This window comes from Geotrypetes seraphini, chromosome 7, assembly GCF_902459505.1.
Source record: "Geotrypetes seraphini chromosome 7, aGeoSer1.1, whole genome shotgun sequence".
NCBI classification, from domain to species: Eukaryota; Metazoa; Chordata; class Amphibia; order Gymnophiona; family Dermophiidae; genus Geotrypetes; species Geotrypetes seraphini.
The window spans coordinates 41,604,275-41,625,389 of NC_047090.1; the positions used below are offsets into that span (position 1 = coordinate 41,604,275).

General features: G+C 46.4%; 1 protein-coding gene across 1 annotated transcript in view; it reads right to left on the minus strand.

Moving 5' to 3' along the window:
- The window catches only part of ZDHHC17 (zinc finger DHHC-type palmitoyltransferase 17), a 171,263-nt gene that overhangs the window by 83,918 nt on the left and 66,230 nt on the right, over positions 1 to 21,115 (minus strand). Inside the window, exons 3-4 of the mRNA XM_033951008.1 lie at positions 14,856 to 14,978; positions 6,976 to 7,053 (exon numbers count right to left, since the gene is read on the minus strand). Coding sequence (XP_033806899.1) covers positions 6,976 to 7,053; positions 14,856 to 14,978 — 201 coding nt within the window. The remainder of the gene's footprint in view (positions 1 to 6,975; positions 7,054 to 14,855; positions 14,979 to 21,115) is intronic.

Here is a 21,115-nt window from a genome sequence, read left to right on the forward strand (position 1 = left end):
GTGAAACCACATCTGGAATACTGTGTGTAATTCTGGAGGCCACATTACCGTAAAGATGTGCTAAGAGCAGAGTCAGTTCAGCGGATGGCCACCAGGATGGTCTCGGGGCTCAAGGATCTCTCATACGAAGAGAGGCTGAACAAGCTGCGGCTCTACTCTCTCGAGGAACGTAGGGAGAGGGGAGACATGATTGAGACATTTAAATACATCTCCAGACATATCGAGGTGGAAGAAGATATTTTCCTCCTCCAGGGACCCTCAGCCACAAGAGGGCATCCGCTTAAACTCAGGGGCGGGAAATTTCATGGGGACACCAGAAAGTATTTCTTCACCGAAAGAGTGGTTGATCATTGGAACAAGCTTCCAATACAGGTAATCGAGGCCAACAGCGTGCCAGATTTTAAGGGTAAATGGGATGTCCATGTGGGATCCTTAAACGGGTGGAGTTAAGGATGGGTCATTAGGAGAGGGATCTCCAGGAGAGCAGACTCAGGGGGGTGGGTCTGTGAAGTGGGCAGACTTGATGGGCTATGGCTCTTATCTGCCGTCATTTTTCTATGTTAATAGCCCTGAGTGCGGAGACCATCCAGGTGAGCCCCCCAAGCATAGGTCGAGGAGTCGGTCGTGAGAACCTTCTGATGGGGAGGCATGTGAAACAGCAAACCTCTGGAGAGATTGGAAGAGAGCATCCATCAGCGAAGAGACTGTAGCAGAGCAGGAGTGACCTGAATGTGTCGAGTCAGGGGGTCGGAGACCTGCGTCCATTGAGATGCCAGGGTCCACTGAGGAATCCTGAGGTGAAGTCTGGCAAAAGGAGTCACGTGTACTGTAGAGGCCATATGACCCAGAAGAACCATCATGTGTCTCGCCGAGAGGACACTGAGTGACACAGATGAAGAAGAGCATCCAGACGTTGTGGAGGAAGGAACGCTCTGAGTTGAATAGTATCCAGAACAGCTCCGATGAAGGGAAGAGTCTGGGAAGGTTGCAGATGGGATTTTGGAAAGTTGATCTCAAACCCCAGACTCTACAGGAACCAGATCGTCCTCTGGGTCGCCTGGACGACTCCCTGAGATGTGGGGTCCTTGATGAGCCAGTCTTCGAGGTAGGGGAACACCTGAAGACCGTGGTTCCTGAGTGCTGCAGCCGCCACAACCAGGCACTTGGTGAAGACTCTGGGTGACGAAGCCAGGTCAAAAGGGAGCACTCGGTATTGAAGATGAAGATGTCCCACCCGGAATCTGAGGAATTGACGGGAGGCCGGATGAATGGGAATGTGAGTGTAGGCCTCCTTGAGGTCCAGAGAGCATAACCAGTCATTCTGCTCGAGGAGGGGATAGAGAGAAGCCAGGGTCAACATGCAAAACTTTTCTTTGACCAGAAACTTGTTGAGTACCCTGAGATCCAAAATAGGACACAGATCGCCCATCTTCTTTGGAACAAGGAAGTACCGGGAGTAAAACCCCTTGTTCTGCTGAGCCAAAGGAACCGGCTCGACAGCCCGGAGCTGGAGCAAAGCCTGAGCTTCCTGAAGAAGAAGGGCAGTCTGGGTCAAGTTGGAAGGATACTCTCTTGGAGGATGTTCCGGAGGAACTTGATGGAACTGAAGAGAGTATCCCTCCCTTACGATGGAAAGGACCCAGAGGTCGGTGGTAATAGCTGTCCATCGATGATAAAAATGATGGAGGCGACCTCAGATGGGGGGAAAAACAGGGAAGGGCAGAACGACGGATTTTATGCTCTCCATGAGACAGTCAAAAAGGCTGAGGAGCCTTGGGGACAGCAGATGCTTGAGGTTTTTGTGGCTGCTTCTGCGGATGCTGCCGCTTAATAGGCTGACGGATAGGAGGGGCCTGTTTCAGTGGGTAACGCCGTTGGTAGATCAAAGGCGGGCGTGATGGACGAGGAGGAGCAGGCTTGGCCTTTGGGCGGAGAATCGATTGGAAAGATTTCTCATGGTCCGACAGTTTTTTGGTCACCACCTCGATGGACTCATCGAAGAGGTCGGCTCCAGTACACGGGACGTTAGCCAGCCTGTCCTGAAGATTGGGGTCCATATCGATGGTTCGAAGCCATGCCAGGCGTCGCATGGCCACCGAACAAGCAGCAGCCCGTGCAGAGAGCTCAAAGGCGTCATAGGAGGACTGCATCATCTGCAACCAAAGTTGGGACAACGAAGCCAGAACCTCCTGGTACTCAAACTGCGCTTGAGAGTCCAAATAGGGCAGGAACTTGCGCAGGACTGAAAGGAAAAATTCAAAATAGGTTGTAAAATGAAAATTATAATTAAGGACTCGAGAGGCCATCATCGAGTTCTGGTAGATGCGCCTGCCAAATCTGTCCATGGTCTTGCCCTCCCAGCCAGGTGGAACGGTGGCATAGACCTGGGAGGGGTGAGACCACTTCAACGAGGACTCCACCAAGAAGGACTGATGGGAGAGCTGGGCACCATCAAATCCTTTATGATGTACCGTGTGGTACCTGGCATCCAATTTCCTGGGAACAGCGGGGATGGAGTAAGGCGTCTCAAAACATCGCATGAAGGTCTGGTCCAGCAGCTTATGCAGAGGAAGCCAGAGGAACTCAGCAGGCGGTTGAGGGAGATGCATCGTCTCCAGATACTCCTTAGAAAATTTGGATCCCGAATCCAGGCTAATGTCCAAATCCACAGCCATCTGTCGAAGGAAGGAAGAAAAAGACAGCTGGTCAGCCAGAGCAGGGCCCCGAGAAGGACTTGAGGACGTCGAGGCTTCCGGATCCAACGAGGCCGTGGATCAACAGGGGGAACAAGATCCCATGGTGTCCTTGAGCTCCGGCATAGGAGGAGGTGAGGAGGCCTGAGGCGAATATTCGATGAAAGGCTGCTTCCGACGAGGCGAGGCATGCCTGGATGAATGCCTCGAGGAATGCCTCGAGCGATGACCAGAACCGTGCCTGGAAGTAGGCCTCGAACGTCGAGGTGAGCGAGGCGTCGTCGAGGCATCCAGCGAGTGGATGGGGCTGGAGGCAGTGGAACGCAGCAGAGGTGGATGGGTAGAAGCACCTCGAGGCACCCGCCAAGCCTCGAGACTTGGCATCGAGGGTATCGGTTCCAATGAAGGCACTCACAAAGACTCTGCTCCTTGCATCGAGTGAATCGGTTCCAATGGAGGCATGGGCTTTGCTTAAGCCCTCCCTCCGACGTCAGCGCTGACATCGGGAAGACTTCCGGTCGGCTGTGTGCTGCGGCAGGGCAGGTAAGGAGAAGACTAGCCTCGCGGCTCGAATGCACTGCGATCCAACCCCGCAGGAATCCCGCGACCCTCAGAGGCGTCCCCACGGGATCCCCGTGACCCTAGGGGGCGTCCCCATGGGATCCCCGCAACCCTAGGGGGCGTCCCCACGGGATCCCCGTGACCCAAGGGGGGGGTCCCACGGGATTCCCATCGTCCCCGTTCAGCTCTCTATTAGAAGCCTTGGGCACCTTTAGCACCACGGGGGGAATGGGCTGCTGCGCTATCTGACCTGAAGAGGAAGGCACCGCAGCAGGCATCGGAGCCGGGACAAACGAAGCCGGCTTGAGCAGACTCGAAGTCGCAGAGATGGAAGGCTGAAGAGTCGAAGAGGAAGTCGAAGGTGTAACGCTCTTCGTTGAGGACAGCTCCGTCGAAGCCTCCTTGCTGAACAGCGACTCCCACAAGAAGCGACTCCCACAGCTTGAACGCACATGCAGTAAGTGTGGATCAAGGCTGGCATGATTTCGGAAGGTGTTGAGGCCCGAGACACTGAAGACAGTGTTGATGAGGGTCCGTGAGTGAAATTGCGCGCTGGCACTTGACACACTTTTTAAAACCGGTGATAGGCCGGGACATAGGCCGAAAAAGCTCCGCCGCAAGATCGAAGCCGCGGGGCCGCGGCCACGTGGCCTGCCCGGTTGAACGGATGAAATAATTTTTTTTTTTTTTTTTTTTAAACAAGGAACACGACGAAAACCGACGATTATGAGTAAAAAGAACCCAAAACCGCGGACTCAGAAGGCACAAGTGAAGTTACTTCACGCAGAGAGTCGAAGACAGACTTCTCGGCTCCGTGGAAAAGTAAGAACTGAGGAGACACGCCCGGTGCACTGGGTGGGAAGGCACTTGCACATGCGCGGTGTGGGCGACTCGAAACTTTTAAAGTTTCTACAAGCAAGTATGCTTGTGAGACGTCCGCATCGGGGCTCCGTTGGATGATGTCACCCACTAGTGAGAATACCTGCCTGCTTGTCCTGGGATAACTGCGTTGCCTCTGCAAAATAACACATCACATTCAAGTGTGCAAAATAACACACCATTCCACCTGACTAGCAACGTACATTTTGAGGAACCAAGGGAAGTGGTGGAGATGAAAACGGTGACAGAATTGAAAAAAGCGCGAGATGAACACAGAGGATCTCTAATTAGAAAATAAATGGTATAAAACAAACTGGGCGTCCCGTATATGGTGATTTGGTTTAGGATAAGCTGGGGAGGGCTTTGATAGAAGCTCCAGTGAAAGGATAGTTAGGATAGGCTGGAGTGGGAACCTAAAGACAGTACTGGGCGGATTTCTATGGTCTATTACATAGAAATATTAAAGAAAAGACAATTTAAATATGAATGTATAACGAGTGTGAATATTGGGCAGAGTGGATGGACCATTCAGCTCTTTATCTGCTGTCATTTACTATGTAACTATGTACGGTATTCAAGACTTCCTGGTAAGAAGGCCAGAAATAAAAGGGCTATCTGCTTCCTTGAAAACAAACTCTAGGTTTTGAACACCTGCCAAACTCAGACAAAAGCCAGTACGGTGGATATCTTGTGTGCCTTCAGAAGAGTAATCCCTATGCATTAGTCTATACCTCTAAAGGGCTAGGCTGTAAGTCAAAAGGGGATTCAGGTACTTTATGAAGACTGAACCCTGATGGAGGACCACCAGTCCCTGCAGCAAACTCAGCGGATTACAATTAGCAATCTGATCATATCTGTTATATCATAGCTGACAAGCAAAACCTGGTGCCATAAGGAATGGCAGAAAGGGATAACTTACTATCCTGTGCAGAATCCAACTGATGAGCAGTTAGGGAGGAAATACATACAAAGGGCTCTCCCAAGACTGAATCAGGCACTGTGCTCCCTTCTTCAACTGAATTACCACTGGTCTTTGGTATTTTGGCAAGATGCCATCAAGTCAAAGACTGATAGACCTCAGCATCTACCACCATATGAAATGCTGTGGAGCTCAGCTCCTGTTCACCCGGATCCAGGGCATTCTGACTGAGAAAGTCCACCTATATGCTTTCTATTCAGCAATGTAAACCACCAAGAATGCTCTTCACCCACTCACACATCAAAGAGATATCCACCACCACACTTCTGGATTCCCCTGCCTGCTGATATACACCACTATTGTGTTGTTGGAAAGAACATAAGAATAGCCTTACTGAGTCAGACCAAAGGTCCATCCAGCCCAGACCATCCTCACGATGGTCAATCCAGGTTGCCAGCACCTGGCAAAAACCCAAATAGTGGAAGCAAAATATTTTCCAGAGAGGGGTGGACCTCAATCCATTCCTTATGAAGAAAGACTGTCACCACCATCATGACTTATACAAAGGTCCTCAGAGCTGTGGCCAAACCAAATAGCAGGGTTCTGAACTGGTAGTGCTGACAGAGGACACAAAAGCAGAAACAGCAGTTTATCGATTTCGAATTAGTAGGTGAAGATAGGCTTTGTTTAGGCTGGCCTAAGGAGAGAAACTCTATCCTATTTACTACTATGATCATGGACTGTAAGGTTTCCCATTTGAAATTGGGTGTACACAGTAGGCAATGTTGACTCCTTTGAGATCCAGCATAACCCACAGCAAACCTCTCTTCTTGGGGAAAACAAAATACATTGATTGCCCAAAGGTTAATAAGATGAAATTGTTAAAGGGTATCTACCACAACTGCCCTTCAGCGCTGATCTGTATGGAGACACTATAAGAGCGCCAGAGATGGGATGGTGGTCATTTAGTCACCACTGACTAGGAATCCATTTTGGGAATATGATATCGTGAATCCAGATATTCCTGAAGCAAGAGAGTCTTCCCATAACCTCGATCCCCCATTGATTTCCAATCTGCAAGGATCATTTTCCTCAGGACTTTGTGGGATTGCTTACTGCTATTTCCTTAGAAGGTGTCTCTAACATCTATATGGACATGGAGACCTGAGAAATAAATGATGTCAGCTCTTCGGGCTGAAACAGGCAAACAACATGGATTTGTTCCCCACTGAGGGGAGCAACTTTCCTTTCTTCAAAACAAATTATTTGAGAGAGGAGCCCTCCCTTCCCCCCCCCCCCAAGTTCCTAGTCTTCTTCCACAACAGATGTGTAAATGGGACGTTTACCATAGCGTAAAGCTTGTTTAAAAAACAAAACAAAAAACCCTGCAAACTTTTTTTTTTAAGAAGGTGGGGGGGGGTCCTTGTTTTTATACAGTATAAAGTAAACTTAAAAATTGACTATCTAATGGGTAACTTGTAACATTTATACCAATTTCAATACATTCTGATAAATCAAAAATGTAATTAGATTATTTTAACAGGAATTCCATAAATTGGGGTGGAGGGAGGAATTTAAAGGACTGACATTAATGGATTAATGTACCATAAGGAATATTTTCAAACAAGTAAACACTATACAGCAAATATAACCAATAAGGCTATATTAATATTTTGGACAGACAGTGCACGGCACACCTTTGAGGATGACAGATCCTCTAGGGAAACCAGAAAGGTGTGTTATCAGTTTTCTCATCCTAGGTTTGAGCTAAATGGTGCTAGATTCACTTCTGAACATGTTCTTAACACTATGAACACAAGAATATTCCCAGCATAGTTAAATTAATTGCTATCTTCAGAAACAAAATAAAGCATTATAAAAAAAAAGTGATATAAGAAGGTGAATATAAAGATGTGTTTTTACCTTGTTGCCCAATGAAGTGGAGTAGAATTCAAGTCTCCTCCAAGCTGATCTACTATTGCACCTTTTGATATGTAGAACCTATTTTGAAGGAAAAGAATCATTTTTAAGGGCCTTATTCACTAAGCCTTTTCTCCCCTGCTTAGTAAATCTGGGCCAAATTTTTTTGTTACAAAAATCTGTCAATGTTTAGCACAGGCCTTACATTTTCTTTAGATTTACAAGCCAACTCCTGAGATCTTTCATTCTTCTCCTCCTCCCCCCAATGTTGTCTTCACCAAAATGGAAAAATGTGGTGGAGGAGAAAGGTGAAGGGAGATGTAAGGTCTGCTGCAGCCCCTTTAGGGCCTTATTTACTAAGGCTATTTTTCCTTCTGAAACTAAAGGAAAAGAAAGCTTAATAAGCTAAACTCTTTAATGTAGCATTGCCAGCAGCCTTCTCCCCAGCCACTCTCATCCCTTAACCCTGTCATTAATCCAATCTTGCTCATTTCCTTGCCTCCCCCCTACATTGTCATCAACCGGTCTCCCTCCTTTTCCCCACTGATTTCCCTCCTCCTGCAAAACTGGCCACATGCCCAACTAGCTTTCATTACCTAGGAAGCCAGTCAGCCCCCTCTCCAGTCCTTTTCCCCTACCCTCAGCTGGTCATCACCAGCTGGCAAGAAAAGGAGGAGGGGAAGGAATTGGCCACCTCTTTGCTCCCTCATCACCACCCAAGGAGTCAGCCACCCCCATCCCCATGTATCCACCATCTTCTCCCTCATTCCAGCTAGCTAACCAGTCACTGCCCAGATGTCCTATAGGCTAGCTCCTTGCCTTGAGCCTCCTGCTGACCTACCCCTCTTAATAGTGCTGCTGCTTTCTCTTTTCACCACTCTGCTCTCTGCAAGTTCCAGCCACACTGTGACAGTGTTCTCCCTAGCGCCTTTTAGCTGGGCGCTCTGTCCAGCTAATTTTGGTGAGCGCCTGGCTGTCAACTCAGAAGGTCACGAACCCTGCTGCCCCTGCTCAACAGTTTTTTTTAAACTCTCACCGGCTTGGGGACTCCTTCGGCTGATTTAGCACAGCCTTAAGAGCCGCCGGAAGTACACAAATCAATCCTCGATGCGGGGCCCATATCCAAGAGGTTACAACCAGAGACTGACTCACCCCGTTATCTCGCACTTCTGAACATCGGGATCAGAAACCAAAACATCTCCAACTCCCGGTTAGGTCTTTCAGTCACTTGCTCAGCTGAATCCAGTATACAGGCAGACTGAAGAGCCAATCCTCACTTCATGGGGCGGGGCCTGTAACAGTCTATCATGGAGGGGGGAGGGGCGTGGGTTAGGAGCAAGAACAGCTCACTCTCCTGGTCTGCTTGGGAGGGGAGGAGAGAGAAGATGGGCGACTAATGCTATAGGGATCGAGATCTGTGTCATGCCCAGGCCAACTGCCTCAAAATGGAGAATCCGCTTCCACTAAAAGGGTCGTGGGTCAAGAAGGAAATGACATGTCTGTGGATAGTATTGATTTTACTGTAACAGAGCTGAAAAAGGACATTCTCAAGGCAACCAAAAAATAAACTACAGGAGCATTTCAAAGGCACACCGACAATCGCGCGCCAGCGCACACTGAGACCCGACAATTTTTTTATTTTTGAGGGGGGTTTCCCTTCATAACCTTTTCCTTCGTAACCCTCAAAAATAAAAAAAATTGTCGGGTCTCAGTGTGTGCTGGCGCACAAATGTCCGGTGCGTGATTGTTGGCGCCTTTATTTTTTGGTTGCCGTGAGAATGTTGGGTCTCAGTGCGATTGTCGGCGCGCCATTGTCCTGTGGTCACCGGGATTTCTGAGGAAAAAGGTCCAGCGCAAGGTTCAGTTTTCTACAACTCCTATCAAGGTAAGGTGAATTTAAATGGTTGTTGACTCTGGTTGCTGATTTGACCTGCATTAATACTCAGTTTTATAATTGTTTAATCTTTCTAGCGCTCATACCCTTTTTTGCTCACCTAGTTTGTGTTAATTAAAATCTTTATCCTGCTGCTTCTGTTAAAAATCGTGATCTGGCAGTTTAGGGTTTGTTTGTTTTCCCTCATTAAGGTTAGTTGCCTTTAACATTTTTTTCTTATATCTGATATCTTATATCTGATATTTTTTTCTTATATCTGACCTATCAAATAGGTCTTCTGTTTTCTTGAATACTTTCTTTTGTGATTTAGAAAATAAGTACAGGAAAAACACATGGTTTTTAGGATTCCACATTGTCCTTCAACGACCACCTCCAATCCTTGGTAAAAAAAAAAATGCTTTTTCAGCCTTCACATGCTGAGGAAAGTTAGATCCTGCTTCCATCAAAAACATTTTACCCTCCTTGTCCAATCCATCATCCTCTCCAGATTGGACTATTGCAACTCTATCTACTTAAGCCTAACTAAGAAAAACCTCCACAGACTCCAACGGATTCAGAATGCTGCGGCCAAGCTCATCTACGCTAAAAGTAAATTTGGCCATGTCTCCCCGCTCCTGGCCAAGCTCCACTGGCTTCCGATAATCGCCAGGGTCCACTATAAATGCGCCTGTTTAACTTTCAAAATCCTATATGGTATCCTCCCTCCCTTTATCCCTCTTTCTTGGAATTCCTCAAACCCTAATACCACCAGATCCTCCCACAAATTAAAACTATCCTTCCCCTCGCTAAAAGGCATTTCCCACACAGGAAAGCTAGGGACCTCCCTCCACTTCAAAATCACTGAGCTCTGGAACAACCTTACCTCCCCTCTTCGGAACTTGAGCTCTCTCCAAGTTTTCCGCAAACATCTGAAAACCTGGCTTTTCTCAAAAAATGTAAGTCTCCCTCCAACTTAGGAATCAAGGAAACTCTTATATCTTGGCATCCCAAGTCTTCTAAATTTTCTTCACACTTCTACCTCTAACCCTCTGTTGTAGTTCCTTCCTATTTCTCCTACTGTAAACCGCGTCGAGCTCTACGAACGTGAAGATGATGCGGTATACAAACTTAAGGATTAGATTAGATTAATAAATTAGAAAGCACTAATGTCCACAAAATGAAAGTGCCAAGGAGGGAGGGGGGGGTTAACTCCCCTCCCCATGAGTTGATCATGATCAGTGAACTTGGATACTAGAAAAAAAAATATTTTGTACTCTTTTTCTAGTTCTGACTCTCACCTCCTTCAGCTTTCTTTCTTCCTTGTCTGTTCCTGTACCCAAGCACCATATTTTAGGTGCAAGGACAATCTGTCTTCTGGGGTTTTTCAACTTACTTGTGGTGTCACTATCAGCATAAAATGGACATACCCTTGAGAGGGAGCATGACTTCTTACAGATCTATTTGAATGTGGAATTCAGCACCTAGCCAGTACTTGCATTGTATTGGGTCATAAAGCTTGTATAAAAGTTTTGAGTTGTCCTTTCATTTTGAAGTGAACCTTTTGAATTTGGAGTTAATCACAATGAAGTGTTCATCGTTTTATCGTGTTTCTTTTGGGCTTTATATTTAATCTCTGCTCAATTAACTAATTACAGTAATTCATTTTCTTTACATTTTAATTTGCTGGTAGTGCTGCCCGATTCAGGGGAAAAAAATTTTCGATTTGGCCTATTGAATTGATTTTTTATTCAATTCGCTTTTCCTGCTGAATCAGGTGTTTTCCTTTTTTTTTTTTTAAATGGCCTGGTAGTTTTATTTTTGTAGCCTCTTCACCCCGACCACCTTTGCCCTCTCCAACTCCACACAGGTGCTGTGGTGTAAATAAGACAAAAAAAGACTTTTCCTCTCTCTGATAGGTCCTAGCTCAAGCTCACTAACTGCCTCTTTCTTACCCGTCTCTTTTTTACTATTCAGCTACCTATCAAATTTCTCAATGAAGTTACAAAGAAATACTTTTAAAACCAATAGGAGAAAATTTTTATCACTCAGAGAATAGTTAAGCTCTGGAACACATTGCCAGAGGATGTAGTAAGAGCAATTAATGTAGCTGGTTTTAAGAAAGGTTTGGACAAGTTCCTGGAGAAAAAGTTCATAGTCTGTTATTGAGAAAGACATGGGGGAAGCCACTGCTTACCCTGGATCGGTAGCATGGAATATTGCTACTTCTTGGGTTTTGGCCAGGTACTAGTGACCTGGATTGGCCACTGTGAGAACGGGCTACTGGGCTTGATGGACCAATGGTCTGACCGAGTAAGGCTATTCTTATGACTCCCGTTTCAGCCGGACTTTTTTTTAAGTGCCAGCATGCGAATTGAACCCATGCTCTGAAACCGGAAGTTATGTCATGGGGGGAGGGAGGAGAAGGGAAGCCAGCACGCACAGTGTTAGCATTACAGCCCCAGAGCATAAGTTCAATTCGCTATAGGCTAAGGCAAGAAATAGGTCAGAGAGGGAGTCGAAAGGAGGGAGAGAAGCTTGCAACTTGCTGCTGTTGCTTGCTTCGGGGTCTTCCTTGCTGCCAGGTCCTGCCTTCGTGAAAATAGAAAGTAGGTGGGACCCGGCAGCGTGGAAGGCCCGAAGCAAGCAAGAGCAGCAAGTTGTGAATGCTGGGCAGCTGATGGGTGTGTGAGGCAGGGAAGGGGGGGGGAAGGAAAGTGCTGCTGCTTTACCCAATTGGGGGGAGGAAGACCAGGGAAGGGAGAGGAAAGATAGATGCCAAGACCATGGGAGGGAGGGATGGAAAGGAAAGGAGATACCAGACCATGGAGGGGGGAGGGAGATAGATGCCAGACCAGGGGAAAGGAAGAAGGGAGGGAGAGAAAGGAAGGAGAGGAGATGCCAGATAATGGAGGGGGAGATGGAAGGAGAGAGATGTCAGGGCATGGAGGGAGGGAAGAGAAACTAAGGAGACAAATGCAAGACCAAAGGGAAAGGAAGGAGAGGAGGTGCCAGAGCAAGGAGGGAGAGGGAGAGATAGGAGAGGAGAGAGATGCCAGACCATGGGGTGCAGTGGGAAGGAAGGAAGGAAGGAAAGGAGGAGAGAGATGCCAGAGCATAAGAGAGGGGGTAGAGACAGAAAAATGGAGAGGGGGTGAAGCTGAAATGAATCATGTTCAAAGGAGAGAAAGGGCACAGGATATACAGTTTATTGAAGGGACATAGAAAGAGGGAAGATGCTGTATTGAAGAGAGGTGGGACGGTGGATGGAAGGGGCAGAGAGGGGATGGACAGTAGGTGGAAGGGGTAGAGAGAGAGAATTGGATACTTCTTAAATTTAATAAAAATATTCTGGCACAAATGTCAAACCTTAAAAAAGTAAGTCATATTGAGCATTGGAAAATAGTAATTAACTAATAAAAATAGTACACATTTAATTTTCCCCACCACCAAATTTCCTCATCCCGTCCCACCCGGCTACTTTTTCATGCCACCCGGCTGGAAAAAATTTCTGGGGAGAACACTGCTGTGAAGATATTCTCGCGCTCATCTCAGGGACTCTACTGTTGAAAACCCAGCACAACTCACAGACAGCCAAGAGTGCAAAGAGAAAGCATTAGCAGTACGGAATAAAAAAGTGCAAGAAATTCTTGGCATCAGGAGAATTTTCTAGACACTTTGACGACCGGGTATCTAGGATTTGTCAAGCCCCGATTCAGAAACTTGTCTACTGTAAGGTTCTACTAGTAGGAACACAAGGAAGTGAAGCTTGACAAGGGTATTTAGTGTAAACTGGAGTGTCAGGGATAATGGATTAAAATATCCACCAATAAAATGTCTATGTATCACTTCTTACTACATTAACCATTGCAAATTGGACAGCGTATTGTGTAACTCCATCTTGATTATAAAGACTCGAACACCGTCAAACTACTATTGGACAAGCTCATCAACAGCCATTCAAGTCTATCTGTCAGAACAGATTTATTTATTTTGACCCAGTATTCCCACCTGTTCTTTCTGGCAGGCAGGACCTTGTTACCAAGTCCCTACCTGCCAGTTTTCCTAGTCTAACCACACTGCATGAGACCTGGACCCAGGGCTCCTTCCAGTGTCTAATTAAAGGCCACCAGATGTTGCTCTGATTGATGGTCATGATTTCCTCCTCTTCATCAGTTGTAAATATTCCTCTTCAGCATCCCGAGGCAACCTATGATCACAGGAGACCCCAAAATGGAAATTAAACAAGGGACTCTGCAGCACGTGGAACTGCCACCATGTCAGACCCAGCCAGAACATTTTGATTTGGGCCTTAAACTATATTAATGTCGCTCTGCATTTCTAAGTGCTGCTATAAGCTAGTTAAAAAAAGGGATGGAAATTCAGTAGTCTTGGCAATTAGGAAGAAAATGTGAATGCCTAGGACAAGTTCAAAAACCAGAAAACAAGAGTTAATATTTTCAGAGAACCAAATTCCCCCCCCCCCCCCACCAAAAAAAAAAATATCCCACTGCTTTCTTTGGGAAATTATTGGAGCTTATAAAAAGTTGACCACTAACTACAAAGTTTCAAAAAAGTCCATCTTGCCCAACCCTTCCAGCATTTTGGCACAGAGCAACCCTGGAAACACGGAAAAAAATTTAAGCATCAGAGAGATGGCATTATGTACCTCCAAAGCCAGTTTCTCCAAATTCCCAAACACAAACACATGTACTCGCTCCTACACACACACATATACCTTCCCACCCAAAACCCCCAGTTACTTGCTACCCATACACTTTTCGCTCACCCGCCCCGCTATTCGCTATTTATCTATAATATTACAACATATCCCAAGCATATTTTTACAGTCCAACATCTACTACATCTCTCCATCTATACATATATTCATGGTCACATTCCTCCATTCACATACACACCAACTCCTCATACATCTCCTGTCCCTTGCCACCCTCATATATAAACAATCACCAACAGCTCCCCCCACAGGTCCTCATGAGCACTAGATTCCTTCATATTTACCAATACACACATTCCTATATCCATCCCAAACCCAAAACACATACTGTACATGCACACCCTCCTATCTACCCATATATAAATGACCCCCACACATCTGCCCTGCATTCCCCCAAACCTTCAACAAATTTATATATCTATATATAATATTTTCAAAACCTTGCCTCTGTATACTTTCATTTGCGCTCTCTCCTTTTGATGATTTAAAAATGGTGTCAGAGTAAATGCCTCTAGTCTACTATAATTAGAAAACATTTCCATTAATTAACACTTCCAATTCAAGTCCTGAAAGATTGTGCAGATTTTTGAATTATTAGAAGGAAAGCAAACAGAACTTTTAAATCAAGCTAGACAAGCAACTTAAATGCTTCAAGTAATGCCACAATGAACCACAAATTTGCTAAAATTTCAAAACTATATTTACTAAGGCTCTGCCACCCATGTAATATGGCTACAAATAAATTCTAGGTAATAAGTTCGTAATGAACTCATTCAATACTATTTGTGGCTAGTTTTCAGGAGCTATGTTCCCTTTTCATCAGGTCAGGGCAAAATATATTTCAGCTGAAGCACATACAAAATACTAGTTTGGACAGTTAATTACAAATGTCTGTGAATATGACAATTTTATTCTACGAGCTGCATAGAAAATGCAATGCGACTCCTTGCTCTTAAATCTTGCAAAACCTGCAATTAAATTTTCAGTAGAATACACCTTAGTTCGATACTTGACCTCTACTGGAAATCTGGCTTTCCCAGCAGCACAGGAGCCTAAATACCACAGCCAAACAGCAGTCAAATAACCCTGCCATCTTTCTGCCTCCATTCTTTCCCAAAGGGGTTCTCTCATCCTGCAAGAATATCCAGCTTCAGAATACAAACCAGAAGACTGAATTGTTCTAGCATAGATCTTTGCTAAAGAGCAACTTATATCCTGTAAGGAAGTCAGAGAATGCATGATTAGCTGATTCTTAGGTTCAGCAGCGATACATACTTTACCAGATCTATCCTGTTGTTGATTGCAGCCCAGTGTAGCAATGTAACATTCTCCTTGTCTGGCTGTCGTACATCATAGCCTGCCTCCACCAGCTCTCGACAGCGTTCGTATATTCCATACCTTTAAGGAAAGAGAAAATGCAAAATAAACACAGAGCTATACCTCTTATCGGCACCCTGTGAATCAATGACTGCTAAAAACTTTATTTATATAATGACAATTTAAACAGTTCCTGGGACCCAAAGAAAGAATTTGTTCGGGCTCAACATGGTTAAACATTTTCAGAGCTTTTTTGCATCAGAAAAGGTAACTGAAGAAAAAAAATATTAAGTCTCAGACAAACTTAATAATTACACTGGACCGAATTGAGAAGAAAGGGCATTGCCTGGTGATATGGGGAAGCAGAGACGAGGGAATGGATTCACAGGTTTAGAACTCAGGGGTTTCACCTTGTGTATATAAATTCAGGATGAACAATCTGTATTATACGTAAGTCAATTTGTAACCCTCTTTGACTAAATATTATGTGTGTTAACTTTTTAACCCGTTCTGAGCTCGTTGGGGAGCATGGGATATAAACCAATTTAATTCATTAACTAAATCATTTTATCTTACCAATCCTGGATTAAACATGAAGACTGAAAAAGTGTGAAATTCCTGTTTGATTCTTGACTAGGCCTAAAGTGGCATGATATAAAAGAATAGTAGATTAAATTTATGAATATTCATGTAAAAAGCTTAATAAGCCACCATAAACAACAGGAGGAGTTGCATTACATTAGAGATTTCTATTCCGCCATTACCTTGCGGTTCAAGGCATTACTAGATAAATTAGCCTACAGCAAGAAGGCTTTCCCAAACCTACGAGATTGACCATTACCAGGATCTGCACTAGATTGCCTTGTAAAATCTTCATACCTTTGTACATTTTTCACATTCTGCTGACAAAAAAAAACAAAAAAATAATTCAGAATGCATTAGCAAGTCTGAAAATGCAAAACATATTGTATAAAACCAAAACAGAAAAGTCACCAAGACGTTCCACAGGAAAACAGAGAAACCAAACCAAAAGCAAAGCCGTGGAACCGATGCTCTTGAGATCAAAATTTTAATAAGGACTTCACAATAAAACAATGAAATTCAATAAAAGTCTTCACAAATAATATAATGCAATAAAAGCCATCTCAACTAAAACGATGCAACTCAGTGGGTGAATTCATATAAAACACAGCAGTGAGTCTGAAAATGCAAAACATATTGTGTAATCAAGCAAATTCTGGTGGGGGAAACCTGCTGCTGTCTGCCATACTTGGAACAGGGGGGAAGATTCACCTTTCAGTTGGGCAAAGTACAAAGCAATGTAAGAGCATCTCAGCTAGAAGAAAGTGAACATCCAAGTGGCCCATTCAAAATTCAAGAGAAAGTCTGTGTCAAGATCGATGTCTGCAGTCCAGATGATCCCAAACAAACTTCAATGAGTTAACAAGAAGGTTTTAGATGCATAAGAGAAATAAGACTATTATGAACGACAGCCTATATCTTTCTGTGGCGGGAAGGGAGATTCTAAGTGAGAAATTCAAAGTGAGAAATTCAGGCAATATGTTACCGGGCATTTGAAACTAGTCAAATGGAGGTAGCAAGGGAAAACACATGAGCCTGGGATGTTTCCCCTAGCAAAAAAAAGACGATAGTGGTGAAAATAAACCATCTTAATCCAGTAATGCTATTCTTATGTTCCAAGCTTCATTATTAACAATGCTTTACAAGAAAGACCAGCCAACCACTATTCCATTGAAGCGGTGAATAGGATTTTTAGTGCAGCTATTGCTAGTGCAGAATATCTGGACTCAGCGTTGGACACTGGCATTATCTGGATATTGGTAATATTCAGCATGATATTTGGATAGCTAAACAGTTAGGACAGCTTTTTTGGATATCACCACTAGCAGGATAACCGACAGGCTCATGCTTGCTCCACTCACACACCATTCTCGCCCGTGCTATCTGTACAGAGCCAGGGCAGTCTGTGTTGATTTTTAGTGGTATTACCTGCATTATCACTCTAAATGAGACCATACTTTGAGGTAATAAGAACATAAGAATAGCTTTACTGGTCAGACCAATTGTCATCAAGCTCAGTAGTCCGTTCTCATGGTGGCCAATCCAGTTCCCTAGCGCCTGGCCAAAACCCAAGGAGTAGCAACATTCCATTCAGAATCCTAAAGAATAGCAAGGTTCCGGAATCCCAAAGAGTAACAAAAGATTCCGGAACCCCAAAGAGTAGTAACATTCCATGCTACCGATCCAGGGCAAGCAGTGGCTTCCCCCATGTCCCTCTCAATAAAGCACAGTTATTTACCGTAACAGGTGTTATCCAGGGACAGCAGGCAGATATTCTTAACGCATGGGTGACGTCACCGACGGAGCTCTGGTACGGACCTTTTTAACTAGAAAGTTCTAGTTGGCCGCACCACGCATGCGCGAGTGCCTTCCCGCCCGACGGAGGAGAGCGTGGTCCCCAGTTAAGATAAGCCAGATAAGAAGCCAACCCGGGGAGGAGGGTGGGACGTAAGAATATCTGCCTGCTGTCCCTGGATAACACCTGTTACGGTAAGTAACTGTGCTTTATCCCAGGACAAGCAGGCAGCATATTCTTAACGAATGGGTGACCTCCAAGCTAACAGAGAGGGAGGAGGGATGGTTGGCCATTAGGAAAATAAATTTTGTAACACAGATTGGCCGAAGTGTCCATCCCGTCTGGAGAAGGCATCCAGACAGTAGTGAGTAGTGAACGTGTGAACTGAGGACCAAGTGGCAGCCTTGCAGATTTCCTCGATGGGCGTGGAACGGAGGAAAGCCACAGAAGCAGCCATAGCTCTGACCCTGTGGGCCGTGACAGCACCTTCCAGTGAGAGACCGGCCCGAGCATAACAGAACGCAATACAGGCAGCAAGCCAGTTGGAAAGCGTCCGTTTAGAGACAGGACGACCTAGACGGTTAGGATCGAAGGTCAGAAAGAGCTGAGGGGACGAGCGGTGAGCCCTGGTACGGTCAAGGTAGTATGCAAGGGCACGCTTACAATCCAGCGTGTGCAACGCCTGTTCCCCAGGATGAGAATGGGGTTTAGGGAAAAAGACAGGCAACACAATGGACTGGTTGAGGTGAAAAGCCGAGACCACCTTGGGAAGGAATTTAGGATGGGTACGCAGAACCACCTTGTCATGGTGAAAAACAGTGAACGGTGGATCGGCGACCAGTGCATGCATCTCACTAACCCTCCTGGCAGAGGTGATGGCAATGAGGAAAAGCACCTTCCATGTGAGAAGTTTGAGCGAAGTTGTGGCAAGAGGCTCAAAAGGGGGTTTCATGAGGGCTGATAAAACCACATTCAGGTCCCAGACGACAGGAGGAGGCTTCAGAGATGGTTTGACATTGAAGAGGCCTCTCATGAACCGGGAAACCAGTGGATGAGCCGTGAGAGGTTTTCCGAGAATAGGCTCATGAAACGCAGTGATGGCAATGAAGAGGACTCTGATTGTGGTAGACTTGAGGCCAGCATCGGACAGAGAGAGCAAATAGTCCAGTACAGTTTCCACCGCTAATGAGGTGGGATCGTGATGATGCAGTAGACACCAAGAGGAGAACCTGGTCCACTTCTGATGGTAACATTGGAGGGTGGCCGGTTTCCTGGAGGCATCCAAAATGCGACGGACAGGCTGAGACAGATTCTCTGGAGAGGTCAGCCCGAGAGAAACCAAGCTGTCAGGTGGAGCGAAGACAGATTGGGATGCAGTAGAGACTGACGTTGCTGCGTAAGTAGAGTAGGAAACACAGGAAGAGGAATGGGCTCCCTGGAGCTGAGCTGAAGCAGGAGGGAGAACCAGTGTTGGCGAGGCCACCGAGGAGCGATGAGAATCATGGTGGCCCTGTTCCTGCGGAGTTTGGATAACGTCCGCAACATCAGAGGTAGTGGAGGAAAGGCATAGAGGAACTGATCCGTCCAGTCGAGCAGGAATGCATCTTGGGTCAGACGATGAGGAGAAAAGACTCTGGAACAGAACTGGGGTAGCTGATGGTTGTGAGGCGCTGCAAAGAGGTCCACCTGCGGAGTGCCCCAGCAAGCAAAGATGGAGTGGAGTGTTGAAGGGTCCAGAGTCCACTCGTGAGGTTGAAGGATGCGGCTGAGATTGTCGGCCAGGGAGTTCTGTTCGCCCTGGATATAGACAGCCTTGAGGAAGAGATTGCGGGCCGTGGTCCAGGTCCAGATGCTGAGAGCCTCCTGACAAAGGAGGCGAGATCCGGTGCCGCCTTGCTTGTTTATGTAGTACATGGCGACTTGATTGTCTGTGCACAGGAGAAGGACCTGAGGGCAGAGAAGGTGCTGGAAGGCCTTGAGAGCATAGAACATGGCTCTGAGTTCCAGGAAATTGATGTGATGTTAACGCTCCTGAGGGGTCCAGAGTCTCTGGGTGCGTAGATCTCCCAGGTGAGCTCCCCACGCATAGGGGGAGGCATCCGTGGTTATGATCATGGAGTGAGGGGGTAGATGAAAGAGTAGATCCCTGGAAAGATTTGAGGAGTTCAACCACCATTGAAGAGATTGCTGAAGAGACGATGTCACAGAGATGGGATGAGAAAGAAGATCCGTGGTCTGTGACCATTGGTTGGCAAGAGTTCATTGAGGTGTCCTAAGGTGGAGTCGCGCCAGAGGAAGCACATGGACCGTCGAGGCCATGTGGCCCAGGAGGACCATCATCTGTCGGGCAGGAATGGAGTGATGAAGGAGCACCTGACGACAGAGGTGGAGCAGGGTCCGTTGACGGTCGGAGAGGAGAAACGCCCTCATTATTGTGGTGTCGAGAACTGCTCCAATGAACTGAAGTCACTGTGTGGGAAGCAAATGCGACTTGGGGTAGTTGATCTCCAACCCCAGGAGATGGAGGAAAGAGATGGTGTGATGAGTGGCTTGTAGCACAAGTGGAGACGTAGGTGCTTTCACCAACCAATCGTCCAAGTAGGGGAACACCTGGAGGTTGTGAGACCTGAGGAAGGCCGCCACCACAATAAGGCACTTGGTGAACACCCTGGGCGATGAAGCGAGGCCAAAAGGTAGCACTTTGTACTGATAGTGACGGTGCTGTATCTGAAACCGTAGGTAGCGACGTGAAGTCGGATTGATTGGGATGTGAGTGTAGGCCTTTTTGAGGTCCAGGAAACATAGTCAGTCGTGTTGAGAGAGAAGAGGGTAAAGCGTGGCAAGGGAGAGCATTCTGAACTTCTCCTTGACCAGACACTTGTTGAGGTCCCTGAGATCGAGGATGGGACGAAGGTCTCCTGTCTTCTTGGGAACCAGGAAGTAGCGGGAGTAGAATCCCTGACCCCTTTGGTCCGGAGGCACCTCTTCGATGGCATTGAGAAGAAGGAGGGAGTGGACCTCCCTCAGGAGGAGGGGGGGTTTGGGAGGAGTGAGAAGCAGACTCTACGGGAAGATTGTCTGGTGGAAGAGTCTGAAAGTTGAGAGAGTAGCCGTGGCGAATGATGTTGAGGACCCATTGGTCTGATGTGATGACCTCCCAACGGCTGAGGAAGATTTGGAGGCGACCTCCGATAGGCTGAGGAAGAGGCAATGATGGTGGGAGACTGGCTATGCCCTGGAGGAAAAAGTCAAAAGGGCTGAGATGGTTTTGACGGAGGGAGAGGCTTGGCAGGTTGGTGAGACTGTGAGCGAGCCTGAGATTGATGCTGTTGACGAGGTCGGCGAGGCTGCTGTTGAGGCGGGTTGAGAGGTCTGGCCGAGAACCTGCGCTGGTATGAAGACTGCTGTCTGTAGGTGCGAGCAGGTGGAGTCTTCTTTTTAGGTTTAATCAGAGTGTCCCACCTGGTCTCATGTGCTGAAAGTTTCTGGGTTGTTGAGTCCAGGGACTCTCCGAAGAGTTCATCACCCAGACAAGGTGCGTTAGCCAGGCGGTCCTGGTGGTTAATGTCCAGGTCAGAGACTCTCAGCCATGCCAAACGTCGCATGGCCACCGCCATGGCAGATGCGCGAGAGGTCAGCTCAAATGAGTCGTAGATGGAGCGAACCATGAATTTCCTGAGTTGGAGGAGGCTGGAAATATGTTGCTGGAAAAGATGGACCTTACGTTCAGGAAGGTATTTCTGTAAGGAGGAAAGCTGTTGCACTAGATGCTTCATATAGAAGGAGAAGTGGAAGGTGTAGTGGTTGGCTCTATTGGCTAGCATGGCATTTTGGAAAAGGC